The following is a 12,816-nucleotide window of genomic DNA, read 5'->3' on the forward strand; positions in this document are numbered from 1 at the left end:
ATTATGAAAGCTCAGATTAACTTTTTTTTCATCATCTTTTTTCAGAGCCTGAACGGGATGAAAGCAGCTCAAAATGAAAAGCATGCCATTTATGATACTAATATTTGATTTGCGTCAGTTTATAAATAGCTAAATTATTTGCGGTCACAGGAAAAAAAAAAACAAGAAAGGGAAAGCAAACAATAAAGTAGTTGCTTTATTTATTTTCTTTTATTTAACGCTCTGAATGACCGTTTAAAACCACCGAGCACCGTGCAAAATCTCTTTGGTGAAAATATGCATGCAACATTGCCCCCACAGACACAAGTCTCAGGGGGCGAGCGCTTTTCCCTATACCATATGTCTCCTCCCACCTCATAAATATTCATGAACAAAGTTGCCTGCGTACAGTTACGCTGTGACGACATGGAAGAGCAGCGGGTCCCGATTGCTGCAGCCGCTTGTCATTGTGACGAAGATTGGCACTAAGGTAAGCTGTCACTCAAAATCTTCTTTTCTCACCCTATCAATCAAGCGATCTGGGCCGCGCAGTGAACATGCACCCGGCGCTTCCGTGGGAGGCGCGCGGTCTGGATGGTTTTGGGCTGAAATCGGATGTTTGGGGGAGATTTTCTGGCTCGACTCACAGTCAAGGCCCAGCTCTTTTTTTATGATCTTTTGTAGAAGAGCGAATGGCGGCGGCGCTGGTGGGGAGGGATAGCCCGATGTCCCTTAGATTGATTGATAGGCGATTATGGGCAGGCTTTTTATTATATTTAAAGAGACAGAGACGATGTTTTTAATAAGTGAGCGAAAAGTCGAGGCGGTTTGTGTTTTTGCATTATAACGTAGGCCGTGCATTATAATTGTATATTAATTGCGCCAGCGGTTCTCATGGGTGTCTAGCGTTTCGAGTAAAACACTAAATGAAGATATATAAGCGATGGGTTTGAACAGAGACTCCGTGCAAACATGGCGCCTACAGTAATAGAGAGGATGAGATACAGTCATCTGAGGCTGAAGAAACAAATAGACCATGACCAAGATACTGTACGAGAAAATAGTGATTCCGGTTGACAAGCAACTCGATTATGTGTTTAAATGCAGTTTTTCTAAGCCCATTCAAAGCGAGTCACTCATTGAAGTCACATACATACAACAGGGCGATATTTAGCGATGTTACTGTTTATATCACGAATATATATTCGCTGTTCGCAGACAGAGCACTGCAGATGTTGATCCAGTTCATTTTGAAGCAAATGAATGTAATGCATCAAATCAAACAAGACTTTATACATCGTTTCTCACTTATATGTAAACTACAATGTTTTGGTTCACGGCAGCGCGTGCAGAGGAAAATACAATAAAAACTGATTTGCATTTTTAAACGACACAGGTGTTTATAGAGCAAGGTGATTCATGTATAATGCTGATGTTTGTGTATATGAAAATTAAACTTAGTAAAAACTGAAAACAAAATGTTAATTATTCAGTTAGGTAAGTTACCGTTATTTGCATAAGTGTGCTCAGTTATATGCTGGTTATAAAGTACAAATACAAAAAATGATTTTGACAAGTAGTTTTTAATATTGATTAATTGGCCTGACCTATATTTGCATGTCAATAAAGCACTGTATGGCCTTTATACAATGAATATAAAGAATACATGTACAAGGAACTTGTCTTGGTGTACTGTAAAGAGTTATGAAGTTATGAAATGAGCAGATATATATATATATATATATATATATATATATATATATATATATATACACACACAGACATACATACATACAGGTGCATCTAAAAAAATTAGAATACAATGGAAAAGGTCTTTATTTTACACATACAGTGGTGTGAAAAAGTGTTGGCCCCCTTCCTGATTGTTTATTTTTTTGCATGTTTGCAGTTGTTGCTGCTAAGGGTGGCCCAACCAGGTTTAGGGGACAAGCACTTTTTCACACAGGGCCATGTGGGTTTGGATTTAGTTTTCCCTTCATAAAAAAACCCTTCATTTAACAACTGCATGTTGTGTTTACTTGTGTTATCTTTGATTAATATTTAAATTAGTTTGATGATCTGAAACATTAAAGTGTGACAAACAATAAAATAAAAAATCAGGAAGGGCCAACACTTTTTCACAGCACTGTGTATATATAAGTGCTGTCAAGCGAAAAATCATCCAAAATAAAAGTTTTTATTTACATAATATATGTATGTACTGTGTTTGTTTATTATGTAAATATTAATACACAATGTTTTTAATATTTACATGTATATATTTATATGAATATATTTTATATTATATATAAATATATTTAATATATAAACAGCATATTTTAAATATATTAAATATATACATCCATCCATATTTAAATATACATAATAAATGTACACACTCATATATTATGTAAACAAAAACATTTATTTTGGATGCGATTAATCGTTTGACAGCACTAATATATATGCCTGTGTGTATATATAATGAAAAAAGAGAAATTTATATAACTGTACATTTGTGCAGAATGTGCAAAAGTGGGCACGTGGAAAAGTTTTGTAAGATTAATATTATAAGATTTTATATATGCATAGATGGATAGATACAGTAGTCAACATTTGAAGTGGATCAAAACCTTTAATCAAAGTTGTCCTAAAATCTAAAACCAAAATGTGTTCTTGTCTTAGGACAACTTTGATTAATGTTTTTGATCCACTTCAAATGTTGACTACTGTATATATATACACACACTGCATTCAGAAAGTATTCATACCCCCTTCACTTTTTTCAATTTTCGAATGTTGCAGCCTGATAGTACACTTGTCTACCTCATAATGACAAAGTTAAACCATATATATAGGTTATGTATTTATATATAAATTTTTCTGGTAAAGAGTTGCAGCTGTTTTGCAGTTTTTCACATAAATCTTTGTCTTTTTTGTGACTGTCAGTTTAGTGGAGCTGAAGATCAGCTTTATAGAATGCCCAAGCGTTGTCCACAGCAACAGTAACTATGATGACATCCCCATTGGTGTCCATGGAGGATTACCAAGAGGCTGAGCAGGTTTGTGTTGCCAAAGATCTCTTCGTACAGCCAATGGAGTACTGTTTTTGTTTTGCGTGAGTGTGTTTAATTTCCCTTTTAAATAAAGCGATAATCATCTTTATTTTGCAATATAAATTCAATAAATGCTTTATAAACATGCAAGTATGACATCTCACAATCTGAGATTGATGTCTTGTGAATTCTGGGAAGTTTGATCTCTGCAGCATCGGCTGGAGAGAGAGAGACTCGAGACTAACCCGAGATTTTCCAGCAGTCGTGAAATATTTTTAACATTTCCCCCTTTTCAATCAACACTATTGTTGTCTCCGTCACATGCACTCAATCATGTGGGCCTGTCCCAACTATAAAGTACAAAGAAAAAACCTGTATGAATGAGAAAAGAAACCAAAAGAACTGTGGATACTTAGCTTACTGTATATATTCTGATATCCAAATAGATTATTACACAAGATATCTGCATATTCTGCATGTTGAGTCACTCAATGTGCTGGTGTTTCTGTATTTACACTGTTTTTCTGCTAAATAGTCTGAAACTAATGTGAAAAACCACTGTTAAATCTGTGAAAGCTTTCTAAATCTGACAGAAAAAGATAGAGTAGTCTGAGGACTGAGAGAGAAGCCCCTTTGTAAGAAATGAGGTTTATTACATGCTTTGAAACCCCATGTCAGCCCTTCGGGTCTGTGACTGAGAGGCTGTGTTTCTCAGAGCGGCCCACACACGCACGTTACCGCCCGCAGACATGCCAGCTGACACTGCTAACTTCCACATACCTCGTACATCTTCATTCTCTGTCCCGTGCAGATGCAAGTGGGAGAGCAGACGGCGGGACAAGTGGAGGAGAGGTTGGAGGAAGAGGAGGAGAGAGAGGAAGAGGAGAGCAGCTCGGCACCGTCTGAGCCACAAACTCCTATGGAGGTCTACAAGACGGCCATTTACAGGTAACTCCTTGTGAGGTGAAGAGGCGTAGTTGACTGCGCGTTTGTGGTTTGATGTGTAAATGATGTGTTTGTTGACTGTCAGACACCCCTTGTTCCCCCTGCTGGCGCTGCTCTTTGAGAAATGCGAGCAATCCACTCAGAGCTCGGAGTGCGTGACCTCGGCCAGCTTCGATGTGGATATCGAGAACTTTGTGCGAAACCAGGAGAAAGAAGGCAAGGCTTTCTTCAGTGAGGACCCCGATTTGGACAATCTGGTAAGCATCGCCCGTTAAGTTTTTGGTGTTTACTACTGTTAAAAAAAAAAAAATCTTTATGAAAGAATGCTGACCTAGGCTGCATTTTTGATCGAATAACACAATGCAAATAACATTTTTTCTATTTGAATATATATTGAAATGTATTCCTTTGTCAAAGCTGAATTTTCAGCATATTTCTCCAGTCTTCAGTGTCACATGATACTTCAGAAATCATTCTGATATGCTGGTTTGCTGCTCAAGAAACATCTATTATTATTATCAATGTTCAAAACTGTCACTGCTAAATATTTTTGCACGCATGAGACATTTTTTCAGAATTCTTTGATGAATAGAATTACAGCATCTTTTTAAAAACAGAAATACTTTTAACAAAAAAAGTCTGGTCAATTTAATGTATCCTTTCTGAAATTATTCATTTATTTCAGAAATAAATAAATACTTTTGTATATTAGCGTATATTAAACACAAAGAAGATTTGTTTAATGTCAAAACTTTGTTCTTTGTAAATAATTTATTTTAATGTAATAACCTAATGTAATAATTTATGTAATTGAATTAAACACAATTTATTTGAAAATGAATCTTTTATAAATGTACCAGGGGTAACATTACAAATGTCTTTACTGTCACCTTTGTTCAATATAATGCATCATTGCTGAATATAACACTTAATTGAAAAAAAAAAAAAAAATTCTGACCCTCAAACTTTTGATCAGCAGTGTGCATTCAGTAATGCATGATATAAAACAGTCACGTCATATATCAGTCAATATTACATTTTAATCAGCATCAGCTGATGTGGATATTTAATTGTGCATGCTAATTTTTAAATTGATTAACTTTGGCAGTGTTATAGTATTGTGATGTTTAAATTCTCTTTATAGCATCTAAAACAACTGGTTTTAGTTTTTAGTGCTTATTACCCTTATTCTATTGGCCATAACTTCAGTATTTATATTGAATGGTGAAGCAGCGTTAGGTTGCTGCCTAATAAGCTACCCAACATGAGGATCTGAAACATTATAATAATAAATATTTGTATTTTAACACACGCATTTGAGCATCCATCTCAGTCTACATGATTGGTGAGGAAGTGAAAACAGAGTGAGCGATTTCAGGTTTGGTTTTAGGGTGTCATACAGTGGGCTGGATTCACGGTTCATGTTAATGCCCACCTCTAACAGTTCATTGAGTTCGGTTTATCTTCTGATGACTGTACTGTGCTTTCTCATCGACCTCAGATGGTGAAGGCCATCCAGGTGTTACGGATTCACCTGCTGGAGCTGGAGAAGGTAAATGACCTGTGTAAAGATTTCTGCAGCCGCTACATCTCCTGCCTCAAGACCAAGATGAACAGCGAGACGCTGCTCAGCGGAGAGCCAGGAAGCCCCTACTCCCCAACACAGACACAGGTAGACTCAAAAACACCCTAGAAATCTGTCTCCATCTCCGCTCAGGAAATAACCGTTCTGCACATGTTCTCCTCGCAGCCGCTGAGCTCGTTCTCTGGAGCCATGAGTCCTCAAGGTATTGTAGTGCCAGCGTCGGCTTTACAACAAGGCAATGTTACTGTCACGGCTGTAAACCCCACACAGATGGTAACAGGTTTGTTGATTGTTTTACTCCTGCTTTCTGATTCGGTTTTCTTCCTCGTTCTCTCATTTCGCCGTATATTGACTGTGTGAGTGTGTTTGTTTTAACTCAGGTGGTACAGTGTATCAGCCTGTCACAGTTGTTACTCCACAGGGGCAGGTGGTCACACAGACTCTGTCACCTGGAACAATACGCATCCAGAACTCACAGGTGAGACGCCATCAACAAACACGCTCATTTCATGCAGCAGTTTTTTTGATGTGTTGATGCAACTGTTCTTCTTCATAATCTATTACAATATGAATGGCATTATCACACACACACACACACACACTCACGCACACATCTGACTGCCACGTCTGTATTTCCCACAGCTTCAGCTGCAGTTGAACCAGGATCTAAACTTTTTCAGTCAGGAGGACAGTTCGTCTAAGGCCAAGAGAGGCATCTTGCCCAAACACGCCACCAATGTCATGCGTTCTTGGCTCTTCCAGCACATCGGTGTAAGTTTTCTCTGTCCTTCACTGTTTTAGTGTTCACAGAAAGAGTGATCGATCACACACAATTTTTCACTATTCACACCAAGTCTCAGCCCTTTTATTCTTTTAACCCCAGCTTTATCATCATACATTTAAAAAAAATGGGTTACAAACAGTATTTCATGTTCACTTCGGTGAAAAATACAGTACAGCCAGTATCTCAAATGTAGTGGATAAGTTGACAAATCACCTGGATTGGGGTAGTAAAAGTAATGTATAATATGAATATTTTGTTGCAAAGTCATAATATGATTGGTCTGCTGTTATCAGTAATAATAAAAATACTAATGATTATATTTTATTTTTAATCATTTTGATAGTAAATAAAAAAAAATTATTTAGCCGATTCAGCCGATCTCCGGGTCTGGCGGTAGCACTTTTAGCGTAGCTTAGCATAGATCATTGAATCTGATTAGACCATTAGCATCTCGCTCAAAAATGGCCAAAGAGAGGAACTTTTCTAGAAAATCTTTTCATTTCATTTTCATTTTCCGTCAGTCTGAGTACACGATGTAACTACAGAAGAGTCAAGTTTTAAATAGGAAAAATATCGAAACTCTTTGGCCATTTTTGAGCGAGATGCTAACGGTCTAATCAGATTCAATGATCTATGCTAAGCTATGCTAAAAGTGCTACCGCCAGACCCGGAGATCGGCTGAATGGATTCAAAAACGGTAAAACTCAACTGTTTAACCCTAGGGGAGTTGTAAAATGAGTCTATTTTTATTTAATTTTTTTAAGTTTTAGGTTGCCAAGATTTTTTAATGTTTTTGAAAGAAGGCCACTAAGGTGGTATTTATTTAATAGAAAATACAGTAAAAACGGTATAATTGTGAACACCTGTTTTCTATTTGAATATATTTTAATAGTTAATTTATTCCTCGGATCAAAGCTGAATTTTCAGCATCATTGCTCCAGTCTTCAGCGTCACATGATCCTTCAGAAATCATTCTGATATGCTGAAGAAACATTTCATTATTGTTGAAAACCGTCGTGGAAACATTTTTTCAGGAGTAAAGAAAATAACTTCAAAGCATTTATTTAAAATGAAAAAAAAAAACAATGTAAAAGGCTTAATTGTCACTTTTGGTCATTAAGTATTAATATTTTTCAGAAAAAAAAATTACTGACCCCAAACTTTTAACCAGCAGTCCGTATTAAACAAAACTTTCCTATGATGCAAAAAAGAGGAAGATTTTTAAATGTAAAAACTTTTGTTCTTTGTAATTAATTTAATAATCTTTATTTAATATCTTAATTTAATTGAAAAACTATTTTAGTTGTAGTGCTGTTAATTGAATCTGCTGAAATATAATGAAAACTTCTTATCAGACCACAGAGCTACTCTGAGAAAAACGTTCTGACCGCTTGAATTGATGTATAGATGAATTAAGAAATGAAAATAGAAAAGTATAGATGAATTAAGTGAGCTGGTAGGTGTTGATGACTGGCTCGTGAAGCAGTCACACATGTACATTTACACTCTCACAAATACCAGCTGCTCATGTGACTGAGTGTCTGGAGAAAGCGCTGATCGCTGAAGAGCCCTGGAGGTTTTTTTGTCAGGCGTCTGTTTAGACGGGCGGCCCACAGAGACACATTGTTCTAATGAAGCAGAGAAAGCCAAAGTTGACATATAGAGAGTTCAAAGATAGAGACACTAACCAATAGAGATAATTATTTCTGTCGCCCCCCCAGCACCCTTACCCTACAGAAGATGAGAAGAAACAGATTGCCCTGCAGACCAACCTCACCCTGCTGCAGGTTAACAACTGGTGAGTTATCAGACGTTGATACATACAGTATGCAGGTCAGTGTAGTCGTCTGGATCGCCTCTGACTGACTCAATGTCGTCAGGTTTATTAACGCACGCCGACGGATCCTTCAGCCCATGCTGGACGCAAGCTCCTCGGACACACCCAAGAGCAAAAAGAAGACGCCCCAAACGCGCCCCCTACAACGCTTCTGGCCCAACTCCCTCGCCTCCTCTGTGTCCCAGCAACAGGTCACCATGGAAGACGGTACGGCCCATGAGACATCATAGATTAAGCAACACAGAATATGAGTTTAGAGGTGCAGTGGTACATTTTAAGATGGGAAAGGGGCGTGCTAAACTCCTACTGTTGATAGGATGGTTGCCAGGGCATTGCTGTGTGGTTTCTGTGGTGTTGTGAGTGGTTTATAGCACTTTGTTGTATGGTTGCTCTAATAATTAATGCTTACCAAAGCAAACCTGACTGATTACATGGGTCAATTTTCTATTTAATTATTTAAAAATACATTAAAAAGCAATTCAGACATAGAATTGAGTTGAATACACCTCTTTTATCTTGTTGGAGGGTATAAAATAAAACATGTCATGTCAATTGTTCTAACATCATAATGACGAAAAAAAAGATTTGTTAAAACGAAATTCTTGAATATTTCTGTATTTGGTTATTGTTAATAATAACCAAAATAATAGTAGTAGTAGTAAAATAATATTTTAACAAAACTGCTTCACTTAAACAATTTGTCTGCCAAAAGTCATGTGGTGTGACCACCATGTAGAAACATGCATGAAAAATAAGAATCCTTTTTTTTTTTAAGGGTATTTATGGATGAATAATTCATGATTTTTGTAACTATTTTAATGGAATAATAATGTTTCAAGTCTTAATATAATTTCTTGTTTTACAGTGTGTGTGGATTCATAATTCATAACTTTAGTAATTATCTTCAGTTAATAATTATATTTTATATTAATATTTAATATAAAAACATAGCATTTCTCTTAAATATATACATGCATGTGTGTGTATTTATAGATACATAATAAATATACACAGTACACACACACATATTACGTAATCAAAAACTTATTTTGGATGTGATTAATGGCTTGACGGCACACTTAATAACTCATGAGACTTAAATCGATTAAGTGCTACAATTTAATTGCCAGTATTTAGCAGTTTTCTCAATATTCGAAGCGTTTTGTTTGTCATGCTCAGGTACTACGGTAACAGTCGGTGTGGGTGAGGACGGCCTCCAGACGCTCTCATCAGACGGAGCAACGCTGGCCATGCAGCAGGTCATGATGGGAGGTCACAGCGAGGAGGATGATGATGATGATGATGAAGAGGATGAAGAGGACGAGGACAATGATCCTTCCCACTCCGACATGACCAGGCTGGGGCTGGAGACCAGCGACTCGCTGTAGTAGGACTGAACGACTCACACACACAGTTAGTATAGAGAGAGACATTTAAGGCGCATCAGAGCACTAAGAAGAAAGAGACATTCACACAAACACCTCAGCTGACATGTTGAAGGTCACAGAACATCCTTGAGCTGTCAAACAGCGCATTTGAAGTACAGAGAGGGCTTAAAGCCACACACACACCGGAACAACCCACACACACAGGTCAAAATGAAGACACAAGTCTCTCTCACTGCGGAGCGCACGCATTATAGCCGAGTGCACTTTTTGTATGATACTGTAAACTTAAAGAAAGTGTTCAAAGCACATTTTAAAAGAGCTAAAAGGAAGGAAATAAAAAAAAACATTGCTGGATGATTTGGTTGTACTTATCCTCATGGTCTGGGATGCTACGACGATGAGATTTCGTCTCTTGCATGCCTGTGTTTGCTTTAATCAGGCATCAGGAAAAAGAAGGAACTATTTTTATAGCACACTGTCACAAGTGATCGGTGCCAATTTGTTTGTTTTCTCCATTTGTTTGTTTTGCTCTGGTTTGCTATGTTTTGTAAGGAGTATTTATGTATGAAAAAGACAAAAAAACACTTTTAACGTGCTCACCCTGTTTTTGGAGGGGATTGTGGTAACTACTTAGTACAAAGAATGATTATCTGCTGAAGGCATAGACTCTGAAGCCTTACGTTTTTACATTTCTAATGCCACAATGTGAGACGCTCTCGTATTTATGGAAGCTTATTTCCACCACAAAATAAAATACAATTTAAAAGGTAATTGCGACTTTTTATCTTACAATTTCTACAATTCTGATTATTTTGCTCATAATTCTGAGTTTATATCTCGCAATTCAGATTTGTTTTCCTCAGAATTGGCGATTTATATCTTGCATTTGTACGCTTATTCTTCAATTCTGCGTTTATATCTTGCACTTCTGTTTTTTTTCTTGCAATTCAGATTTTTTTCTCACAATTCTGAGTTTATATCTCAATTCTGATTTTTTTTTTTTGTCAGAATTCTGAGCTTGTCACAATCATATCTCGCATTTGTTTCGCAATTCTTGAGGTTTTTTTTTTTTTTTTTTGCGATTCTAAGTTTGTCTCTCAATTCTGATTTGTTCTTGCAATTCTGAGTTTATATCTCGAATAAAAACTTTTCCTTGCAAATCTGAGTTTATATCTCACAATTCAGATTTCTTTCTAGGAACTCTGACTTTATATCTTGCAATTCTTCAATTAGTTTATATCTCACAATTCAGAATTGTGAGAAAATAAGTCTGAATTGTAAGATATAAACTAATTGTGAGAGAAACGTTGTAAGGCATTATAAGGCAAAAAAGTCACAATTTCCTTTTTAATTCCATGGTGGAATTAAAAAAAAAATAATCTTCCATACATATCTGATGTCACTTCCTGTGCAATCGGCATGGATACCGTGTCCAATAATAATACGTTTGCAAGGTTGTGATTATGTTTATGAAATTCAATGCCTGTAATTGTTGTATGAGAAGAAAATGTGCTTTTTAATGATTATATTGCAAAAACTCAAAGTGAAACACAGAAGGACGTCAGCAAGACTTTGTATTTATGTATAGCTATTTTTTGGCAAAGGGATACATCATTGATGTTAAACCCCTTCAGCTCAAACATTTGTGACAGATTTGTTTTTCTGTGTTATTATGGACAGTTCATAGAGTTTTTGCAGGAAAACATGTTTTTAAAAAAGTGGACAAAAGAAACGTTTTCAATATTTAACAATTGATTGCATGTGTTTTCATTTATTATTGTAAAGAAACATACAATATTATTTTTTGAAACATATATGCTCACAATAGAAATACAGATCTATCAGTGTAAACCCATTGAGATTGGTACAGTCGAGCTGTTAGTAAACTCTTGATGGTATATTTCAATAACAAATAAGCCAATATAATATATATTTTGATTAAATGTTTTGTCCGGTTTTACGAGCTGAAATTCTTCCATTTACTGCTGCCACTTGATTGAGCTCATATACCCTGTTTTCTGGTTGTTTAATGTGTTCAGTATGTGCTGTAGGCTGTCTGTACTGAGCGGCTTTTCATTTGCAGCAGTAGTCTTGTGATGCCATTGGTCAGATGACAAACCCGAAAGGAGAAACTCCGTTAGCTTAGCATGGGGAGGTTTAAATGCTGCACTTTTCTCTTTGCTTCTATAATCGCTTCTCTCTCTCTCACACACACACAAACACAGATTTGCCTTTCAGACTCTTGGTTTTGTAATAAAGAGCACTGTACCTGAAGGACACTTTGTTGTGTGTGACTGTATTTGTGCATCCTGGGCCGAGAGAGTATTTTTAGTGTGACCTTCACTCAGTCTGGTGTGCAAACAAATAAATCATTTGACTCGGGGTAAAATTGCAATGTAGTTCATGGAAAGTTTTGGTCTGTTTTCTCTGGATTGTTTTGTTTAGCATTTATTCATTTCTGGAACACTTTTTGTATATTAAATACCAAAAACAAAGGAAGTGAAGGCAAGAATACAGAGATTCTGAGGAGCAAAACAGAGACTTGAGAAGATCATTTTAATATGCTAAATATCTTATTAACATTAAATGCATCGCATGTTAAGCGTGTATACGTTTGGCCTTGCATACAAAAATATATGCGCTAAAATGTTTTGACATGCTTGGATAAATAATTGAACAATACAATGTACAATAAATAGATACAGTTTACAAATAAACTGTAAATTACTATTTTTTTTTTTTACTGATTTTCATTCTGGTCAATAGAATCAACAGGAATTATTTAAATATATGGGTCATTTTATAATTTAGTGTACATTTAATTTCTATTGATGATAATTCTAGCACAATTTTCTTAAGAAATCTCATAGTATAATATATGCATATTGTACCCTGTTTTTCAATTTGCTCTCGCCACATTAAATAAAGCTTTATTTTGCATTTATGTCCCTTAAATTACAATTTTTGCAATGTTTGAGTGGGTCTTGAGTTCAAGTCTATCTATATTAAGTATCTATAAAAACATTTCTACAATCCAAATACCTAAGAATAATAAACATTTTGAACACATTATGGTAAATGTCCTCTTAATTCTTTCTATATTTGATCTGTATTGGATTTGGATTTTCTATCCGAAATTATAGAGTGAAAATTATCAAATGAATTATATATTATATATATTCTCCCCAAGAAATAGAAGCTCATCCACTGTGAGATGCTCAGCACCGCTGATCCTCGTCTTT

General features: G+C 36.0%; 1 protein-coding gene across 2 annotated transcripts; it reads left to right on the forward strand.

Annotated features, from left to right (window-relative positions):
* The first annotated feature begins 384 nt into the window (after positions 1-384).
* Positions 385-12,513, forward strand: LOC306872622 (homeobox protein PKNOX1-like). Of its 2 annotated transcripts, XM_079421259.1 has the most exons (11): positions 385-469; positions 2,929-3,041; positions 3,847-3,983; positions 4,066-4,237; positions 5,482-5,652; positions 5,731-5,845; positions 5,946-6,043; positions 6,208-6,336; positions 8,071-8,147; positions 8,230-8,393; positions 9,366-12,513. In XM_079421259.1, the coding sequence occupies exons 2-11, from the start codon at positions 2,991-2,993 to the stop codon at positions 9,572-9,574; spliced, it is 1,323 nt and encodes a 440-aa protein (XP_079277385.1). In that variant the 5' UTR covers positions 385-469; positions 2,929-2,990; the 3' UTR covers positions 9,575-12,513. The 2 variants fall into 2 exon arrangements, with proteins under 2 accessions (XP_079277385.1, XP_079277386.1); XM_079421260.1 differs by lacking the exon at positions 385-469 and having other exon boundaries at positions 2,918-3,041; positions 9,366-11,953.
* The last annotated feature ends 303 nt before the right edge of the window (positions 12,514-12,816 follow it).

This window comes from Barbus barbus, assembly GCF_936440315.1.
Source record: "Barbus barbus genome assembly, chromosome: 7".
Taxonomy (NCBI): Eukaryota; Metazoa; Chordata; class Actinopteri; order Cypriniformes; family Cyprinidae; genus Barbus; species Barbus barbus.